This window comes from Geotrypetes seraphini, chromosome 2 (assembly GCF_902459505.1).
Source record: "Geotrypetes seraphini chromosome 2, aGeoSer1.1, whole genome shotgun sequence".
Classification (NCBI taxonomy): Eukaryota; Metazoa; Chordata; class Amphibia; order Gymnophiona; family Dermophiidae; genus Geotrypetes; species Geotrypetes seraphini.
Window position 1 is genome coordinate 499,522,929 of NC_047085.1, and position 22,400 is coordinate 499,545,328.

General features: G+C 46.2%; 1 protein-coding gene across 2 annotated transcripts in view; it reads right to left on the reverse strand.

Annotated features, from left to right (window-relative positions):
* LOC117354468 (oocyte zinc finger protein XlCOF6-like) overlaps positions 1-18,251 on the reverse strand; it is a 33,474-nt gene extending 15,223 nt beyond the window's left edge. The window contains exons 1-2 of one of the 2 annotated variants that reach the window (XM_033932073.1): positions 18,135-18,251; positions 3,484-3,610 (exon numbers count right to left, since the gene is read on the reverse strand). In XM_033932073.1, coding sequence (XP_033787964.1) covers positions 3,484-3,610; positions 18,135-18,158 — 151 coding nt within the window. In that variant the 5' untranslated portion in view covers positions 18,159-18,251. Of the gene's footprint in view, positions 1-3,483; positions 3,611-17,926; positions 17,949-18,134 lie in introns of those variants that run through there. The other variant, XM_033932075.1, reaches the window with a different exon arrangement.
* Between the last annotated feature and the right edge of the window lie 4,149 nt (positions 18,252-22,400).

Below are 22,400 nucleotides of genomic sequence, written 5' to 3' on the forward strand. Positions count from 1 at the left end.
ACCTACCAGTGTATTCATTCTGCTGCCCCTCAATATCTCTCATCTCTCTCCTTATACACCTCCCAGAGAACTCCGTTCCTCAGATAACTCACTCTTAACGTTACCTTTCTCCTCCACTGCCAGTTCCAGACTTTGTTCCTTTCATCTAGCTGCTCCCTATGCCTGGAATAAATTATCCAAGTTTGTCCGTCAAGCACCTTCCCTTCCCTTGTTTAAAAGCAGACTAAAAAACCCACCTTTTTGATATAGCCTTCAATACTTAAGCCTAATCCTCTGCCCTCCAACGCAGCCAGCTGATTAACCGTTCCCCTTAACGCTTTGCTGTTTATCCGTCTTGCCTGTTTAGATTGTAAGCTCTTTCGAGCAGGCACTGATTTCTTATTCTTTGTGACTCTGTGCAGCGTTGCGTGCGTCTGGTAGCGCTATAGAAATAATTCATAGTAGTAGTAGCAGCAGCAGCAGTGTGAAGAGTTTCAGTCTTTGGGAAGCAGAGCTGAGACTATGATGTCATAATGCCTCATTCCACCAATAAGAGCCAACCTCATCAGTGATGTCACAATGGTTTGATCGTCCTGTACCCCCCTCTACCCTCTAACCCAGCCAGCAGATTAACCGTTCCCCTTAACCGTATCCACGACATCCTGTTTGTCTGTCTTGCCTGTTTAGATTGGAAGCTCTTTCGAGCAGGGACTGTTTTCTTGTTCTTTGTGACTCTGGGCAGCACTGCGTGCATCTGGTAGCACTATAGAAATAATTCATTGTAGTAGTAGGTTCCAAATGCTGAAGTTACCATCCAAACTCACTCCAGCCTATCCAACCATCCTGTTTGCAGGATATCTACCATAAAGTCTGGCCAGTAACATCCTCATGTTCTAAGTTAGTGGAGTTCCCATTGATTGAATTAAATGTCTGAAAAAAGGATGGACGTAGGCCAGGCAAGGGTGAAGGTCGGCATAGGGCAAGTGCAGTACCTACTATGCCTTCACTATATGTACAGTACATACTGCTATAGGTCAGGTCAAAGGTCAGGATTCTCAAATTGCACATGTACTGCAGTGATATGACAAAACGTTTAAAGATTTGTGGAAACCACGCCAAAGTTTTGCTAAAACTCAGAAGAATGCATGAGGGGAACTGAATTTTCAATGATGATTGTAACTAGTGTAAGCTTCAATGTCTTAAGTCTGAGACCCTCAGAACTTTCTCTTATTCACAATGTGGCTCTTTACATGAAGAAAATGACCTTAAGTCGTTTTAAAAGTAACTTAAAGAGTTTCCTTTTTAAAGATGCTTTTAATCTTTAAATTATGTTCAAATTTTACATTAGTTTCCTTCCAGGTTTCTACTTTTCCCTCCCTAATGTTCTTTCCATCTATGGTTCTCCTCTGTACTTTAAAGCATTGAATTGTAGTTCTATCCCTTTTTACCTTGTGTATTGATTAGTCTATAAGTCTGTTGGTCCAACCCATCATTTTTAAATTTTAAATGATATGTCTAATTATATGTTTATATTTTTTTATTAATGTTGTATCTCGCTTAGTAAACCAACCTGATTTTATTAACAGTCTTTTAATTCCGTATGTAACAACAAAATCCCTTCGTTCCACTTCTCAAAATCTTTTAGTTATACCATCATTAAAATCAATAAATACTTTACGCACCAACAACTTTGCTGTCACTGCCCCTTCACTTTGGAATCTACTGCCTATAAATCTCCGCAACGAATTAGATATAAAACAATTTAAAATAGCATTAAAAACATTTCTATTCCGAGACGCTTTTTGTTAAATGGCCACTTTTTTTTTTCTGATAATTTTTTACCTAACCTACTGTTTTAGCCTTTATGACTTATCTATCCTATACTTATTGTAGTTCCTCCCCATCTGCCCTTTTGTTGCCGTATGTTTGAGTAAGTCATTTGTCTTCCCTGGTTTTTTTGTTTTTTTTTTACAGACTTAAGTTTTTTATTGATTTTTTCACATATCAACAAGTGTTATAAATTTTCCATACATTTATCTTAACAATACACTTGATATCTCTATAATGTATTTTATATAAACCATATTTTATATTATTTTTCTTATGAATTTATATAACATATATATTGTAATGATTTTATCAATTATTATTTAATTATGAACCCTTTTCTCTCCCTTTATCACATTAATTTCTCATAGGACTATCATTCATTCATTATGATATATTTTTTATAATGTATAATAAAGAGAATAAATTATTTACCCCTTCCCTCCCTCCCTTCTTTAACCATTATCTTATTATGGGAAAAAATTAAAATCAGTCATTGCAAAAATCTGTTAATGGTCCCCAAATTTTCTTCCCTGTTTTAATATGTTTAATTTGTTTTTGTGTAATTTTATTATGTTAACCGCTTAGACGTTGGATTAAGCGGTCAAACAAATTTTTAATAAACTTGAAAATTAAATAAGCGATTCATCAAATTAAAATAAAACTTGAAACCTGAAGAAGGTTGGGAGACCACTGTGTTAGAGTACTGCAATTAGGCCTGCTATAGACCAGGGATTAACTTTGTGCCTACTTTCAGACATGCCAGTGCCAATTTACGCTAGCATTCTATAAAGGAATCCTGGCACATAGATGCCATTATCGAGTTGATGCTGACCATATGGCATTGGTGTGCCTAAATCCTGTTGCCCAATTATGGACTTTCCCCAATTCTGAATACTGAAAATTGCCAAGTATTTGCGAGAAGAGGGATTTAATGGTTTCATTTTCAAGAATAATTCATGCGCTCCTATATCTGTTACGCGCATCTGTGTCGTAAACATTTGCTAGCAAGTTTAAGCAGTGCCTAGAAGAAGCAGCAAAACACAAAGCACTCTCTGATCAGGACTCTCTGATCAGGACCATTTCTCTACTTTTTTTTTTCAAGTACCAATAACCCAGGGATCTCAAAGTCGCTCCTTGAGGGCCTCAATCCAGTCGGGTTTTCAGGATTTCCCCAATGAATATGCATGAGATCTATTTGCATACAATAGCAGTGCGTGCAAATTCATTGGGGAAATCCTGAAAACCCGACTGGATTGCGGCCCTAGTACTTCACTCCCAATCCTCAAGGGCCAACAGCACAACCGGTTTTGTTAACCCTATTGAATATGGCACGAGGGAGATTTTTGTACAATGAAGGTAGTAGGCTTGCAAAATCCTTATGCATATTCATTAGGGGTAGCCTGAAAAACTAGGGCAGGGATCTCAAAGTCCCTCCTTGAGGGCCGCAATCCAGTTGGGTTTTCAGGATTTCCCCAATGAATATGCATTGAAAGCAGTGCATGCACATAGATCTCATGCATATTCATTGGGGAAATCCTGAAAACCCCGGCCCTCAAGAAGGGACTTTGAGACCCCTGCAATAACCTACTAAATTTCAACATATTCCTTGTACTAAGGGCACCCAGAATGTTTCAATATTCATCTTTTAGAAAAGAAATGAAAAGCCATCTTTACCCAGTGATACCAGAGTCTCGTAGTTCTCCTTCATGGTCTCCTTGTAAAGCTTCTTCTGCCATTCTTCTAACAGCTCCCACTCCTCCTCCCCAAAATAGATGGCAACATCCTCAAACATCGCAGGGACCTGGAACACAAACCGTTACCCATTCAGGAACGAAACTGAAAACACACTGCAATGCGTGCTCATGGTTAAGGGACTCAAATCACAAAATCATTTCGACAATTGAGCTGCATTTTCTGCTTTCCATACCTGCTTTGAAGTCTTAGGGCTCCTTTTACTAAGGTCCGTTAGCGTTTTTAGCGCACGCTAACCCTGCGCTACACGGCTAGAACTAACGCCAGCTCAATGCTAAACCCTCTTTTACTAATGCATAGCGCGGATTTTACCGCCGGCAACTGCTCCGACACTTATAGAATTCCTATGAGCGTCAGAGCAGTTACTGCCGCTATAGGTGCTAAAACCCGCGATACGAATTAGTAAAAGAGGGGGTTAGTTTCCTAAATACTTAACGAACAGATATGTTTTCAAATGCCTCCTGAAATCTAGGTAAGTGCTGGAAGTCATAATTAAGAGATTTAAGTCTTTGTCCCAAGACGCTGCCTGATAAGACAAAAAACGGTGATGGTAGATAACTGGAACGCTTTTCCGGGGTCTGTTATAGGGGAAAACGCCCTCCAGGGATTCAAGATAAAGTTGGATAAGTTCCTGCTAAACTGGAACATACGCAGGTGAGGCTGGACTCATTTAGAGCACTGGTCTTTAACCTGGGGGCCACTGCGTGAGCGGACTTCTGGGCACAATGGACCACTGGTCTGACCCAGCAGTGGCAATTTTTATGGTCTTAAGGTATTTTTTAAATTTACATCCTTTTACGGGTGGAAAAGTGAAATTAGCATGTGAACCAGGGCTGTGGAGTCGGTAGATAAATGTTCCGACTCCGACTCCTCAGTTTTTTGTACTTCAGACTCCGACTCTGACTCCAGGTACCCAAAATTTCCTCCGACTCCACAGCACTGGTTAATTTTCAGATCGTTAAAATGGAATGTCAAGTTGAGAGAAATGAGCATTTTCGACACCACCTTCTTTTTGCTTTTAATCAAGGTTCTAAGGCCGCAGAAGCTGCTCGCAACATTTGTGCTGTGTATATAGTGGGTGCTATAACTGAAAGAATCGCTTGTGATTGGTATGCCAAGTTCAAAAATGGAGTCGGTAGATAAATGTTCCGACTCCGACTCCTCAGTTTTTTGTACTTCTGACTCCGACTCCGACTCCAGGTACCCAAAATTTCCTCCGACTCCTCGACTCCGACTCCACAGCCCTGATGTGAACGTCTAGTATGTTTACTAATGGCACGCGAGAATAAATTCATAAGGTAACCAGGAGCAAGTCCAAACAAGATTTTATAGCAAAAGCATCCAAATTTAAACTTAATCCGAGCTTCCACTGGCAACCAGTGCAATTCGTGAAAGAAGAGCGTGACATGGTCAAACTTCTTCGACATGAAAATCAGTCTTTCTGCTGCATTGTGGACAATGCTTAATCTCTGCAAATTTTTCTGTGTTCCTGCCAAGTGAACAATGTTACAATAATCCAGTTGGCTTAAGACCAGAGACTGAAGTAGGTTTCTAAATGATGTAATATCAAAGTAAACTACATAAACAAACCCAATCTGTCTTACAGTGCATTCCGCAAATCGATCAAAACCGCCCTATTCGCAAAATTCACTGACTAAAATTGTCCCCTCCCTCTCTAGGACTCCCCTCCCTGAAAACGCCTTTCTTTCTCTCCCTCAAGAAGCTCCTCATGTACTCATATATTTGCTGTTCCTAGAACTCCAATTCAAATGGAAGTTCTAAAAAAATACTCAGATATTCTTTACCCTCTGAACACCAATCTGTACGTAACTTTCCCTTCTACACTATTGTATTATATTTAGACTCATTGTATGGTATTGTATTAAGACTTATCAAGACTTAAGTATTGTATTGTATTTAGATCTATTATATTGTATTGTATCTAGACTTGTTGCATTACATTGTACTGTATTGTACATAGACTCATTGTACTGTATTATATGTTGACCTATTGTATTGTATTGAGACCTCTTGTTATTCGCTGAATGTCCAGCCTTCTTGCAATGTAAACCGCCTAGAAGTCGCCTGACTATGGCGGTATAGAAAAATAAAGTTATTATTATTATTAGTTATTATTATAAAGTATGCTCTGATTGAGCGGAGCTTCCACAATGTACGAAAACACTTCCTTTCTAGAGCATCTACCCAATTCCTCATTGTCAGATTCTGGTCTAAGATTACACCTAGGATCTTAATGTTAGAGTTAATTGGATATGTTTTGTTGTTTATAGTCAGAGAAGTTTTGGTGCAATTTTGACATGAGGTGAGGAAGAAAGAGAAATTAGGTTCTTACCTGCTAATTTTCTTTCTTTTAGTCTCTCCAAACCAGCACAGCTCACTGATGGGTAATAGCTCACTATGACCAGCAGGTGGAGACTGAGACACAAACTTTTGGCTGTAGTATAAGTGGGCTGTGCAGTTCCAAGTACAATCAGTCTACCAAATAGCCAAGCAGAACAAAGAAACTGATAAGTGCGAATTATAATAGTAACAACACTCCCCACAGGAGTAATAATTAACATTAAAAAAACACTGTTGGAAATTGAAGAGAAGAACTTTCAGAAACGTCCCAACAGCTCGGCAGCTACGCCAGATGAACCAAAAGCTACTGTTCTTTTAATCTCCCCTAAACTACCCAAAACACGAGATCCCGCAGAAAAACTGCACTTTTCATGCAAATCCCGAAAGAAAATCAGCTGTGCCAGTCTGGAGAGACTAAAAGAAAGAAAATTAGCAGGTAAGAACCTAATTTCTCCTTCTTTAAGTGTCTCTCCAGACTGGCACAGCTCACTGATGGGACGTACCAAAGCAGTACCCATCACGGGTAGGACCCCGAAGGGCTGCCACAAGAACAAGCTCCTCGAATACCACTTCCCCACGTGCCTGAACATCCACACGTTAGTGCCGCTCAAAGGAATGGAAAAAAGATCAGACCGCCGCTTTACAGATATCTACCGGAGGCACCAGGGAACACTCAGCCCAAGAAGCAGCCTGACCCTAAGTAGAATGAGCCTTGAGAAATTCTGGAACAGACTTCTTTTGAAGAAGATACGCTGAAGCGATTGTCTCCTTGATCCAGCGTGCAATGGTGGCCTTGGAAGTACCGTCCCCATTACGAGAACCCGCTAAGAGGACAAAAAGACGATCCGATTTCTTGAACTCGCAACTGCGTCTGCTCCAAAGAGCCCTCCTGACTACTGAAGACCAGGAGGATCACGGACTGGTTGACATGAAAAGGCGAAACTACCTTCGGCAGAAAAGAAGGAACTGGCTGCAGCACTATGCATTCCCTAGAAAACTCCAGGAGGATGCCTACAAGAGAGCCTGCAGCTCAGAAACATGTCTAGCAGAAGTAATGGCCACCAGGAAGACTGCCTTAAGAGTAAGGTCCTTCAACGTGCAGGAACCCAGAGGCTCAAAAGGAGGGCGCAAGACCAGATTGAGATCCCAGGCCGGAACTGAATGCCACACTGGAGGCCAGAGCAATTTAACCGCCCTAAAAAAATAAATCACATCTGGAAAAGGAGGTCAAACGCTGACCACGTAGCAAACCACAAAACACAAAACCACAAGCTGAACCCAGAGGGAAGACCAGGCAAGGCCCCTGTCCAGGCCATCCAAGATGTGAGGCAAAGAGGCATGAACGGGAACCACACCACGTGCTTAACACCACTCCTCAAAGATATGCCAAACTCGCACATAAGTCCGAAAGGTGGAAAGTTTCTGGGACCCCAAAAGAGTGGAGATCACTTTATCTGAATAACCTTTCTTACCTAGGCGTTCCCTTTCAAGAGCCAAGCCATAAGACAAAAGGGACCCGGATGGAACATTGGTATAGCACGTGATTGACACGTTTTTAAGGCAGCCCTCGACATGGGCGCCAGTTAGAGAATCCAGGGGATTCAATAACAATAATTTTTTTTAAAAACACCTTGTTCTTCAAGCCCACTGCAACTTTCTTGCCTAGGAGCTCTCTGCAACTGGAGCTGGACCTCCTCTCCTAAGTCAGAACAGGAACAGGACACAGAAACTGGAACCCTACCACCTATCTTTAAATAAATAATTTAAAAAATTCAAAACCCTGTCTCCCCTTCATGGTGTGTCTTTTGTGTTCCCTTCTTCCCTCTGGAACCTTGACGTGCTTGCTAATGTCCAGTGAAAAAAAAATACATTTAAAGGTTGCCATAGCTGAAATCCAACCCTTTTTTTTTAAGGAACTCTTTCACACACTATCACTCAGCTTAACTTTAACACACAGCATACTCTTTTCTGATAATATTCTATCCCTTTTTACTAAGCCGCGGAAGAGGTTTCTACCACAGCCCGGAGCTTAAATATTCCTACGCTCATAGAATTCCTATAGGCATCGGGGCATTAAGCACCCTGGACCATGGCAGAAACCTCTACCATGGCTTAGAAAAAGAGGACCTATATTAATAATTCCACTGGCAGTCTTCCCCTTTCAATTCAAGAAAAATCCACAAAATTGCCTTAGTCAACCAGCATTAGGGTTACCATATTTGGAGCCTCACAAACCTGGACGCATGGCCCCTCCCCATTCAGCCCCCATCCACGCCTTGTTCCGCCTCAAATCCCGCCCCCTGCCCAGCCCCCTTAAAGCCTCATCTTCTTCCCTGAAGAGCTCCGGCTACGTCTCCTCCAGACGTAGCCGGAGCTCATCAGGGAAGAGGATGAGGCTTGCACGGATGTGTGCGACGCCATCCGCGTATGTTCAGAGGCCCTCCAGATGCGGCCGGAGCAGTGACAGGTCAATTGCGCGCCGACAAAAACGCGAAGACAACTCAGCGCAAACACAATACTGCGCAAACACTATAGCGCGCAACACAATTGCGTGCAAGGATAACTCAGTGCAAGACAATTGAGCGTAATGATAACTGAGCGCCAGACAATTGAGCGCAACGATAACTCAGCACAATGACAATTCAGCGCGCCTCTAGATGGCGCCTGCCGAACGAAGGCCACGCGCACGTTCAGCACATTAACACGTGATCACGTCACCACGTTGTCAGTATGGTTCCCTTGACTTTTTGCGTGCAATTGTCTATGAACCGGCCGGAGCTCATTGGGGCTTTCCAAAACCCGGACAAACTGCCGGGTTTTGGAAAGTCCATCCAGGAACCCGGACAGTCCTCTAAAAAGAGGACATGTCTGGATTTTCCCGGACGTCTGCTAACCCTAACCAGCTTTATCCAGTCTCACACTCAATGAGGCCGTCACCTATGAATTTGAGTGAAAACACTTCATTAGAACCCTCGTACCTTGGCTCCAGTTAAACCCCTTTCACCGACTCAAACAGCTCTGCAACATTCTACTATTTCTCTTGACTAAATTAATATATTTCATAGGAAATACAGGGTTTAACAGAGACGAAGATAATTTCTTATAATGCGAGATGAAACGAGAGGATTATTTATATTATTTGTAATCCGCTCAGAACTGTGGATGCAGCGGAATATAAATATTTTAATAAACAATACTTTCTTGCTAGCTTATTCCTGCAAATATGTAGTTAAATATTTGAGCATAAAGTTACCCCTGTAAATGTTTAATTAGATATGAAACATAGAAACATAGAAAAATGACGGCAGAAAAGAGCCATAGCCCATCAAGTCTGCCCACTCTAATGACCCACCCCCTCGACTTTACCCCTCTAGAGATCCCACATATGTATCCCATTTACTTTTAAAATCTGGCATGCTGGTTGCCTGAATCACCCGCAGTGGAAGTTCGTTCCAATGATCAATCACCCTTTCGGTGAAGAAATACTTCCTGGTGTCGCCATGAAATTTCCCTCCTCTGATTTTTAGCGGATGCCCTCTTGTGGCCGATGGTCCTTTAAGAAAGAAGAATCACAGATGTTAGATACACCGGGGAATCTCTCTGGGTGAACCTGGCCAGAGGGAATGAAAAATGCCTATACCCTGGTGTGGTATATAGACCTCCAAGACAACAGGAAGACAAAGATATAGAACTGATCGAAGATATAGAGAACATCACTTTGCGTGGGGACACAGTACAGCTAGGCGACTTCAACATGCCCGATGCGGATTGGAACACACTCTCCGCAACTACATGTGGCAGCAGAAGAATATTAACCTCCATAAAGGGTGCACGACTCAAACAAATGGTATTAGAGCCCACCAGAGACCAGGCAATACTGGACCTGGTACTCACCAACGGAGACAGCGTCTCGGAGGTTTCAGTAGGAGACACGCTGGCCTCCAGCGACTATAACATGGTATGGCTCAATCTCAAGAAAGGTTTCTTTAGATCAAACACAGCGTCGAGGGTCCTCAACTTTAGAGGCACAGACTTCAACCGCATGGGTGATTTTGTCCATCGGGAGCTGCACAATCAAGCAGAAACTGACAATGTGGAGACTATGTGGTCAACTTTGAAATCCACCCTGCACGAAGCTACAAATCGCTACATAAAAACAGTTAGCAAGCGCCGGAGAAATAAAAGACCCCAGTAGTTCAGCACCGAAATTTTGAACCTCATTAAAGAGAAAAAAGAAGCATTTATTGCCTACAAACATTTCGGAAAGCGGGAGGCGAAAGAAGACTATCTGGTCAGATCTAGAGCAGTCAAAAAGACAGTCAGAGAGGCCAAACTCCGAACGGAAGAAGATCTAGCACGGAACATTAAGAAAGGGGATAAATCCTTCTTCAGGTATATTAGTGATAGGAAAAGAAACAAAGATGGGATAGAACGCCTTAGGCAATCGGACGGAAACTATGCAGAATCAGATTCTACCAAGGCAGAACTACTAAATGAATACTTCTGCTCAGTCTTCACCTGTGAAGCGCCGGGAGCCGGTCCACAGTTACGGACGAGAGACAACCAGAATGACCCGTTTCAAGATTTCGAGTTCACGCCCAGCAGCGTCTACTGTGAACTTTCAAGACTCCAAGTAAACAAAGCCATGGGACCAGATAACCTACACCCCAGGGTGCTCAGAGAGTTGAGCAAAGTCCTGGCGGAACCTTTAGCCGTACTCTTCAATCTTTCCCTATGCAACGGAAGAGTCCCCTTGGACTGGAAAACAGCTAACGTTATTCCACTTCACAAAAAAGGCTGCAGGACAGAGACGGCAAACTACAGACCAGCGAGTCTCACATCCATAGTGAGCAAGCTCATGGAAACACTGATCAAACAGAAACTTGACACATTCCTGGATGAAGAAAATCTACATGATCCCCACCAACACAGATTTACCAAGGGCAGATCCTGCCAATCTAATCTGATTAGCTTCTTTGACTGGGTAACTAGACAACTGGATGCCGGGGAGTCTCTGGACGTAATATATTTGGACTTCAGCAAAGCTTTTGATAGCGTCCCGCACCGCAGGTTATTGAACAAGCTGAAATCGCTGGGATTAGGGGACACACTAACTGCATGGGTTAGAGATTGGCTAAGCGGTAGACTTCAAAAGGTAGTGGTAAACGGTACCCCCTCCAAAATGTCAGACGTGACCAGTGGAGTGCCACAGGGCTCGGTCTTGGGCCTGATTCTATTTAACTTATTCATAGGTGATATGACCCAAGGGCTTAGAGGAAAAGTATCTTTGTTTGCCGATGACGCCAAACTATGCAACATAGTTGCATAGTCCCGGATGGTCTCGGGACTCAAGGATCTACCATACGAAAAACGGCTTGACAAATTACAGCTATACTCGCTCGAGGAGCGCAGAGAGAGGGGAGACATGATCGAGACGTTCAAGTATCTTACGGGCCGCATCGAGGCGGAGGAAGATATCTTCTTTTTCAAGGGTCCCACGACAACAAGAGGGCATCCGTTGAAAATCAGGGGCGGGAAACTACGAGGTGACACCAGGAAATTCTTTTTCACTGAAAGAGTGGTTGATCGCTGGAATAGTCTTCCACTACAGGTGATTAAGGCCAGCAGCGTGCCTGATTTTAAGGCCAAATGGGATCGGCACATGGGATCTATTCACAGGGCAAAGGTAGGGGAGGGACATTAAGGTGGGCAGACTAGATGGGCCGTGGGCCCTTATCTGCCGTCTGTTTCAATGTTTCTAAGTAGGCAAAAGCATTTTGCCTGATAGTATGACGCAGGACCTACTATTACTGGAATAGTGGTCATCGACTTGTCAGCTCAGCTTCAATGCTAAAAAGTGTAAAGTAATGCACCTGGGTAAGAAAAATCCATGCAGAACTTACACACTAAATGGTGAGACCTCGGCTAGGACCACGGCGGAACGTGATTTAGGGGTGATCATTGGCGATGACATGAAGGCTGCCAATCAAGTAGAGAAGGCCTCCTCCAAGGCAAGGCAAATGATGGGTTGTATCCATAGGGGTTTTGTCAGCAGGAGACCTGAAGTGATAATGCCGCTGTACAGATCCATGGTGAGACCTCATTTGAAGTATTGTGTTCAATTCTGGAGGCCACACTACCGGAAAGATGTGCTGCGAATTGAGTCGGTTCAGCGAATGGCCACCAAGATGGTCTCAGGGCTCAGGGATCTCACGTATGTAAATAAATTACAGCTGTACTCACTTGAGGAACGAAGAGAGAGGAGAGACATGATTGAGATGTTTAAGTATGTTACGGGCCGTATCGAGGTGGAAGATGATATCTTCTGTCCTATAGGACCCTCGACCACCAGAGGGCATCCGCTGAAAATCAGGGGAGGGAAATTTCATGGTGATTCCAGGAAGTACTTCTTCACAGAAAGAGTGGTTGATCATTGGAACAGTCTACCTCTGCATGTGATTGAGGCAAATAGCGTGTCAGATTTTAAGAGAAAATGGGATATTCATGTGGGATCTCTAGGGGAGTAAAGTCAGGGGGTGGATCATTGGGGTGGGCAGACTTGATGGGCTATGGCCCTTTTCTGCCGTCATATTATATGTTTCTATGTTTCTATCTTCCACCTCGATACGGCCTGTGAAATATTTAAACGTCTCAATCATGTCTCCTCTCTCTCTACGTTCCTCGAGTGAGTACAGCTGCAATTTATTCAGCCTTTCCTCATATGGGAGATCCCTAAGCCCCGAGACCATCCTGGTGGCCATTCTTTGAACCGACTAAATATGTTTTCTTTGTCCTGAGCAAGTTCAAAGTTTTTTGGATGTTAGGAACTTAATTCATAGTTGAAGGCAGTAGTGAAATGCATCAAACACATTAAGCCTTTTCATTAATAATGTAATCTATCATACAAGATGAGATCTCTTTATCTCTTTATTTTTTGTTTCTCCTAATTTTCTCTCCTTTTAGAGGTCTAAGATAGAGGTCAATTGTTACAATTTAAGAATAATGAAATGACAAAATTCTTTAAAATTAATGTTTCTTTTTTAATCTGGTTTGGGAATCATCTTTGCATTGGAAAGAATCTGCCTGACTGTATTTCTGTAACAAGTTAATGCTTGTGATAATTATTGTGAAAATGATAAATAAAATAAAAATAAATAAATAACTATTTGAGCATAGGATATGTGTTTTTTCCCTCCCTGAACATCTAAGATCTTTTTGGGACCTTAAGAGGTTGACCAGTGGTTCCGGAAGAGAAAAAAATTGAGAGAAACTGAGGGTTAGACCATCTAAGCCCTAAGGGCTCCTTTTACCAAGGTGCGCTAGCGTTTTTAGCGCGCGCTAACCCCGCGCTACACGGCTAGAACTATCGCCAGCTCAATGCTGGCATTAGCGTCTAGCGCGCGGGGCATTGTAGTGCTTGTTATTCCGCGCGTTAAAGCCCTAACGCAGCTTAGTAAAAGGAGCCCTAAGCCTTTTCCTGAAATGTATATTGTAAAAACTCTCCCTTAAGTTTATTTGTTCCCGTCTCCTATAGCGATAGTGGTCCAAGGAAGAGATTAATTCCAAGGTTTTTTATTGTTCGTTTAATTATTTTTTCCTTAATGTTTTCATTTTAGAATTCACTCTGTATTACCAGAGCGAGTGTTATAACCGGTAACGATTCAAAAAAATGTATGAAAATAAAATATATATAAAAAAGAAATACAGGCTCAAAACACCTTCCAATTTTCTTCTTAAACCACAAACCCTTTTTAGAAATCATCTCCAAGACACAGGCTGTCACCAAAACACATAAAAAAAGGGTTCATAGACAAAACCGCCGAAGACAAAGGCGTGCGCCGACAACTGAGCGCAAGACGGAAGCACGCGCTGAAGAAAAATAGTGTTTTTAGGGGCTCCGACGGGGGGGTTTTGTTGGGGAACCCCCCCCACTTTACTTAATACAGATCGAGGTGGCGTTAGGGGGGTTTGGGGGGGTGTAACCACCCTCATTATACTGGAAACTTAACTGTTTCCCTGTTTTTTAGGGAAAAAGTGAAGTTTTCAGTAAAATGTGGGAGGTTACAACCCCCCAAACCCCCCACAACGCCCCCACAATGCGGCACGATTTGTATAAAGTAAAATGGGGGGGTTCTCCCCCATCCCCCCATCAGAGCCCTTTAAAACAGTCTTTCTTTGGTGCGCGCTTCCACATTGCGCTCAGTTGTCTGCGCGCGCCTTTGTCCCAGCACGCTTTTGACCTGACACCAAAAAAAGACCCCTTCAGAGCCTCTCCAAAGCCTTAAAATCTTATTCAAAACAGATTTAAACATAGGCATCCTTCAAAACTTAGGGGTCCTTTTACAAAGCCACGGTAGGGGGGTTTAACGCGCAGAATACCGCGCTTTAAACCGCCTGCCGCGCTAGTCCCTAACGCCTCCACTGACGAGGCGTTAGGTTTTCTGCTTGCCGCGGAGGGTTAGCGCGTGATTAAATGTCCGACGCGCTAACCCCCGCTAGCGCGGCTTTGTAAAAGGACCCCTTACTCTCTTAAACCTCTTTTCGGTAACAGGAATTTCTCAGAAAACTTTCTTCCCTCTCGGTTTTCACAGATATCTTAAAATACCTCAGAACACTTAAAAAATTCTTCCAACTGCTCACTCGGACCAAGCTGTTACTTAAACACTAAGAATTAGAGTTTCTAATCCAATTCAGACGTCAGTGACTGCACCTAAGCTCGCCCGCTCAGCAGCAACCATCTCCTTCCCAGCTGCGAGTTCAACTGCCAGAACGATTTCTTCTTTCAAAACACATCCACACACAGTTCCAAGCTTGGAACACTCACCCTGTACACATGCACGCATGCAAACCCACCAACTCAGGTACGCACAGGTGAACCCCCCAGCCAAAGAACTGCCCCTGAACCATTTCACAGTCCAGGGGTGTAAACAAAACTCAACCACAGCCAAGTGAAGGCTGGGACTGCATCCCTGCTCTCTTCTCTCTCGTGCCCGGGGCTGCCTGTCCCTTGTCGCCGAGGCTCTGCAGCCAATCAGGAGGCACGGTTTTCGCGTCTCCGAAACACCCAGGTCTCTGGCCTAGCCCGGGCATGCTCTTCCCCTTCCGCATAGGCCGGCCTGACCTCCCAGGACTTCTGCCACCCCCCCCTGCAGCCTTAAGGAGCCCCCCCCCACCTCACTGCTGGGACCCCAGGCGCCCCCATCAGGACCTCTCCAGTCTGAGCCTCAGCTGCAGCCCAATAATTCTCCGGACCCCAGCAGCCACTTGGCTGGGGTCCGCTGCCATCAGCTGCTCTTCCGGGCCCTTCTCTGCTCTCCCGGCCCGATCCAGGCCTTCGGTGTGCTCCCACACCATTAGGCTGCTGCCTGACCTAGCTCGTCTTCTCACATGCATTGAAAGACTGCACATGTGCCACTGACTCTCCTCGCTTCCTGGCAGCCGGCAAAACAGCCGATCACTGTGCCGCCACGGAACAGAACCTGCCCTCCACTAAATCAAGCCCTTAACTACTCACTAAGGCCCCAATGCACAACGCTCCAACGCCAAAAAATCACTGTGGTGGCAGCGATTTTTCCTCAATGTCTGATGCTCAGCATGAATAACATGCAAATTATATGCACGCTACTCATGCAGAGCAGCGCCAATAAAAGGGGGAGGAACTGTGCCAGGCACCTCCTCAGAAAAGCAATTGCCAGGCACAGCTTCTCCCTCTCTCGCCTGACAAATTCCTTTCCTGTCCTCCTTGCCCACTGATTAGCGCAGGCAGGACTCCCCAAAGCCACTGAGTAAACAGGGGAAGCCCCAAAGCTGCCGATTGGTGGCTTTAGGGAGTCCTGCCAGCTCAATTCAACCAAGTCCCCAAAACCTCCCCCCCCCCCCCCGAGTCCCCTCTGAAAAAAAACCACCTAGTGATCTAGTGGGCTGTCCTTCACCAACACCCCCCAACTCCATCCCTGGACCTTTTAGTTGCAAATATTCGGCAGGATGGATGCCCACTCCCTCCTACCAGCAGGCCTGCTTCTTCAAAATGGCAGCCTTCCCCTTCCCAGTGCATCCTGGGATGCACTGGAAAGGGCCTAATGCTCTATTTGCCTAAGGCACATAAAGCCCCTCCCATGCCTGTCATTTTGAAGAGACAGGGGCATCCCTCCTGCCAGATTTTCAACAAAAAGGTGGGGGGGATAGGGACAAGGACCTTCAGGCAAGGAGTGGGCCTCCCTCTTGCCAATTTTTCTTTAAGTACAGGGGAACGGTGTCATGGGGTTTGTGGGGAGGGGGGGCAGGCCTCCCTCCTGCCAATCTACAATTTAAAGACAGGGGGTTCGCAGGTGGTCGGCCGCAGGGGGAGAGGGCATCCCTCCTACTGATCTGCAATTTAAAGGCAGGGAGGGTTTGGGGGGGTTCATGAGTGGGGAGTCTTGGAGGGCTTGGCAGGAAGGGGATTGGGGAAGGTTTTTTGTTTTTTTAATGGGTGTTGGAGGCCTTTACCAGCAGGGTCGGCTGTCATAGCCTTACTTTCCTGTCAGTGCCTGAGACAATCAACAGCTCAGACCCTGCCCATGAGGTCTGCATGGGAAACAACCCGTTTCCTTGCTGTGCATTACATGGAGTACTAATTAGAATACTAATCAGCTCCTTGTAATGCATTAGCATAGGATTCTCGATGCTGCTACAACAATCAGTAGCAGCCACGGCAGCCTTTTGTGCATCGGCAGGAGAGTTTCCGTGCAAGTAAGAACTGGTTAAAACTTGCAAGGAAACTTTTTCTACATCAGGGCCTAAATGCAAGCTATTTTCCCAGACTACACAAGTTTTAAAGTGTGTGTGTGGGGGGGGGTTAGAGAGGGGGAGATACTGAATCGTGAGTGGGAGTGAAGGGAGAAATGTTGGCCCATGAGTGGGGAGGGGAAGCGAGTGAAGGGAGAGATACCACACCATGGGTGAGAGGCAGGAGAGTTGACAGAAAAATTCTAGAATTGGCCTGGTGGAGGGGAGGTATGTCAATGGAGGGACAAATGGCAGATGGGGAGGAAGCAGTGGAAGAGAGACGTAGAGATGCTGGTCTGCAAGAAGCATGCTCCTGAATATATATGAAGATGAGTGCTTGACAGGTGAGCACATGAGAGCAGCCAAATGTTCATGTCACAGATCTAATTATGTAGGATTACCAGGTGTCCGTATATTTATTGGACTTGTCTTCTTTATAGCGGCCTATCCGGGGAGAAAGTGTCATGCTGTTGTAGCCCTAACTTGTGTGCTCTTTCCCCCATCATCCTCCTCCTGCTCTGCTGAGACTGAATCTTCAGGCTGGACCGGCGGCAGCATCAAGGTGAATCTGCCCCAGAAGCAGCCTCTCTGGAGCATCCCACCTATGCGGGAGCAGGAAGTTGCTCCAGGGAGGCAGCTCCCGGGACAGGCCGATGGCAGCAAGCTCACCTTGCTGATGCTGCTAGCTGGCCTGAAGATTCAATTTTAGCAAGGAGGTAGATGGGGGACAGCCAGTAGCACTGTCCCACTGTGCTTGGGGGGGGGGGGAAGGTGGAGAGTGAAACACCTATGGGACAGATGTTGGAGGGAGGAATTGAGAGAGAAGAACCCATGGGGGGAGGTGGGTTGTGGCCAAAGAGAAAAACACTCACAGGGAGCTTGGAGGGAAGGAAAGGGAATGGGACTTGTTTTCCTTTATTTTGTTTTAAATAAATTCCTAAAGAGGGCAGAGTGCAAAATGCTTTTACCTAGCATTGTTATATCCTAAAAGGGCACAGAAGATGGGAAGGGGGACAAGGCAGAGGTAAGACTGGTGAAAGGTGGGGGTAGGGGCAATACTTGTGAAAGGTGGGGGTAGGGGCAATACTTGTGAAAGATGGGGGTAGGGGCAAGACTTCACAAATATGTTAACCCTATAATTATGTGACTTGTAGCTCTCTGGGGTTGAGGGGCTTTAAAACTTCGTGGGAAAGCTATGTAATGAGCTTGTTTTTTGCCAAAACCAAAGAAACCCCACCCCAAAGGGTTAAGCCCTCCCTGCTTTCAGCCATCTTCTGAGCTCCTGCAGTCTCTCTCTCTCTCTCTTCCTGAGCCCTTCAGCCCGTCTCCCTCTCGGAGCTCACTTCCTGGAAATTTAACGCACTACTTCTGTCGGAAGAAGAATCCCTCTTGGGGAATTTTCTCAGCTAGTCCAGCCCGGCCCCGCAGTGAAGAAGCTGCTGTACCTGTGCGCGCTCTGCCTCGCTCATTCTGCTTCTCTGGGGGAGATTTGCTCTCTCGGGGGGGGGGGGGGGGGGGAAGGGGTGAAGGCTTCACTTCTCGTGCTGCTCCTCCCGCGAATCCTTGCGCCGAAGCTGCAGGAAATGGGTCTGGGAGGAGGGATCTAGGCAGCAGGACTAGAAGTTAAACCCCCCCCCCCCTCCTTTCCCCCGTGAGCTCAGAGCAGGCGGACATCTTCCGACTGGCAAAAAGCTGCTGCTGGAGGGTGGTCTGGTTTGCCAGTCAGAGCTGCCCACCAAATGCACTGGCAGGAGAGGATTTGCAAACTCTCATGCCTCAACGTCGTTTGATTATATCTCTGTCATTCCAAGCAGGCAACTGGAATAAATGTCTTACCACCCTCATGTCAAATGCACCCTCCTACCAAACCTTCAGGAAATCAATTAAAACCTATCTCTTTGATAAATTTCTCTGACTCCCTTCCTGCCATGTTAAGAACATAAGAAGTTGCCTCCGCTGAGGCAGACCAGAGGTCCATCTCGCCCAGCGGTCCGCTCCCGCGGCGGCCCATCAGGCCCACTGCCTGAACAATGGTCTCTGACTAATTTTATAAATTACCACAATCCTATCCCTATAACCTTACCTCTACTCCTATCTGTACCCCTCAATCCCTTTGTCCCCCAGGTACCTGTCCAGACCTTCTTTGAAGCCCTGTAGCGTGCTTCTGCTTATCACATCCTCCGGCAGCGTGTTCCATGTATCCATCACCCTCTGGGTGAAAATGAACTTCCTGGCGTTTGTTCTAAACCTTTCCCCTTTCAATTTCTCTGTGTGCCCCCTTGTACTTGTGGTTCCCCATAGTTTGCTATTTGTTGTATCTCTGATATGCCTCCGGAGATAGCTGACTACTCTTGACTTGCTAATGTAACTTGGAAAGTCTGTCTGTGTACAGTCTCTTCCTCTGTAAACCGCTCTGAACTGCTGTGGTATTGCGGTATACAAAAATAAAGTTGTTATTATTATTATTTACCCCCTGTAGGTAAAGCCATCATGGTGGTTTACAATGACATCTAATTAATAGGTTACAATAAAGGAAATTATATTTAGGAGAGAAAAAAAAAGGAACCAGACGAAACTGGAATTTCTGTAAGAAAGATATTAAGCCAGTGGCAGTCACTGGTCAAATTAACTCTGGATATTCAGTGCCAGGCCAGGTGCAGGCACTCTGCCAATTCTGGGTGTAATGTTGTACCAGCCAGTTGCTGTGAGAGATCGTGGCAACCATTTTATTTAGGTAGTCACAAGGCTCCTGCCTCCCCCCCCCCCCCCCCCGGTAGGGTTACCATATGGCTCCAGAAAAAGGAGGACGGATTGAAACATCTGGATTTTACCTCTACTGAAAGCAATGGAAGTAAGGAGGATAGATAGAGACATTTCTGGGCTTTTTACTTCTATTGAATGCAATGGAAGTAAAACCCGGATGTCTCAATCCGTCTTCCTTTTTCTGGAGCCATATGGTAACCCTATCCTCTGGACTACCATGGATATAAAAAAGACGGGAGGGGTTGGAGGGCATTGTGATTGTGGCAATGGAGGGAGGGAGAAGCAAAGGAGGGGGATGGGAGAGGGATAACAGGGCAGGGCAGGATTAATTCGTCAAGGGCCTCTAGGCACACAAGTACACTGGGCCCCCTGCCCTGCCCCGCCCCACCCCACCATGCGCCCAGGCGGAAACAGGAAGCTGCATCAGAGGGAAGCTTTGGGCAAGCAGCACCGCTTGCAAAATTACAGTTCCCGTTGCCTTTCTTACCCGCGTTGCTTGCGTGTCTTACTTTCCGTTGATGGGGGAGGGGGGCGCGTTGCTGATCGGGGTGGGGGCCCGCATTGCCAATCGATGCTGGAGAGGCCCATCGCCGTTTGGAAAAAACAATGTTGATACCCTCCTTCATCGGGCCCCCCTGACCTTTTCGGGCCCTAGGCACGTGCCTACTGGGCCTATTGGTTAATCCTGCCCTGTCACAGGGGAGATTTTAAAAAAAAAGGTTACATGAGTACCAGACAATATTTAGCACTTTCCCAAGACAATAACTTTACTCGAAGGGATAAGATGAATATTCAAACAATCGCTCAATATTGCCCATGTATATGCACCAACAGCTTCATATATTATATTGTATCTTCTCAGAACCTCAACGACACCACTCAGGGCTCAAAATTTTCATTGCCTTGAACTTTATTTATTTACTAGTCTTATAGCCCGTTACATTAACGGGTGCTAGAATATATGTGTGTGTGTGTCTGTCTTTATTTATTTTTCTCTCTCCTTAGTCGCTTTCTGTGTTTTTTTTGGGGGGGGAGGTTTCCTTGGCTGTCCACAACCACCCCTTGCCTGCTCCCCATCCATTATCCCTTCCTTTTACCTCCCCTGTGTCCTCCACCACTCCATCACTGCTCACCTTATCCAGCAGCAGCCCCTTTGTTTTACACCCCCCCTGTCCATCATCACCTTACATTAACGGGTGCTAGAATAGATTAGTGTTATCCAGTATGGCTATTCTTCTTATGTCTTACCCCCTCTATTCAGGCTCCCATTTCCCCTTTTACCCTCCCTATTTCCACCTTTTTTCACCAACTTAAAAATCTGTCCCCTTTCTCTGTCCTTCACCTTCATAGAACTCCCTCTTCATTCCCCCTTCACTTATTCTTCCAGCTCCTGTCTTCAGCCCCTTTCTCTCACATGCCCCCTTTTGTAGCCCCCCTTCTCCCATCTCATCCTTTTTTCATCCCCAGCTCCCTTCTCTCACATATTCCTTTATAGCCCCCAAACCCAACCCCCTTCTCATACCTACTCTTCCAGCCCTCAGTTCTCCTCGAACGGTTGGGAGTGATCTATCCCTCCCCCCTTTTCCGGGCATCCGATCTTGCTCCAGGGGAGTTTACTTGGGGTGGGGGGGTCACAGCCGCAGGCATCGGGAGTAGTTTTTGTTGTTGCTTGGGGGGAGGTGGGGGTTCGGGAAATCGGGGGTAGTGCTGATCTGTTACATGTGGGTGTCGTCCGGCTCCCCTGGAGCAGGTTACTGTTCCATCCGAAGGTGAACGCCAGTCCCAAGTCTGAGCGATCCTCCCAAACTTGACTTCCCTTACCCGGGTTGCGTTAGCCAGTGCTAATGTGTGCAAGCGGCTGTAGCACCGGCTTCTCCACCCGGACCCTGAGCACGCGCCGCGCTCCGCCCCTTAGCTACCCGGAAGTACCGGGCTTCACTCGCCTGCTCCCAGTGGGCCAAGAGAGAGGGGGGAGTGGCTGCCGTGGTGATCTGGCCGACTCCCTGGTGACAGGAGCCGCGGCGGCACCTTTAAAGTGAAAAAATAACTGTGGCAAGGGAGCCGGCCAACTGGCAGTTCAAGTTGGAGCTTTGGTCTGGCCTGCTCCCTGCCCGCCTTGCCATATTGTATTTTTTTATTTGAAAGACGCGGCGGTGGCTCCTCTCATGATCCCCACCTGCGTCGGAAGTCTGACCCAGGCGGGGATCGTGAGAGGAGCCACCGCCGCTTCTTTCAACTAAAAAATACAATACGGCAGGGAGCAGGCCAGACTGAAGCTCCAACTTGAACTGCCAGTTGGCCGGCTCCCTTGCCACAGTTATTTTTTCACTTTAAAGGTGCCGCCGCGGCTCCTGTCACCAGGGAGTCGGCCAGATCACCACGGCAGCCACTCCCCCCTCTCTCTTGGCCCACTGGGAGCAGGCGAGTTCAGGTGAAAGGAAGAACTACATACCTGTTTAGCTCGTGGTTTTAAAGTTAGGCGGCCAGGCCAGGTCTTCAAAGCAGCTGCAGCCGCGGGTTTAAAGTTAGGCGGTCAGGTATTCAGAGCGGCAGGGGGAGGCAACCTTTTATTAAATGTCTGCCGGGTAAAGCGCCGTGCCGAGTAGAGGAAGCAAACGCCGTGGCAGGAGAGCAGGGAGTGAGTTTTTCCTATGCGGTTGTTTGGGGGGGGGGGGGGGGTTTGTGAACAGGAAGTCGAGCAGAGGCGGGAGTGAGCTGTTCAGCTTCCCCTATCTGGGCAAACCGCTCTGGCGAAAATGGAGTGAAGTGCCGCGTGGGGCCGTAGTAAGCGCGGGGCATGCTGCAGTCTTGGCGGCCACGGACATACGGATCATGGAAGCACGCTGATAAGACTGCGCATGCGCCGCCTACGGTTTTATTATATAGATTTAGATTTTTATCCCGTCCTCCCAGTAGCTCAGAACGGTTTACAAGTAAACATTCACAAT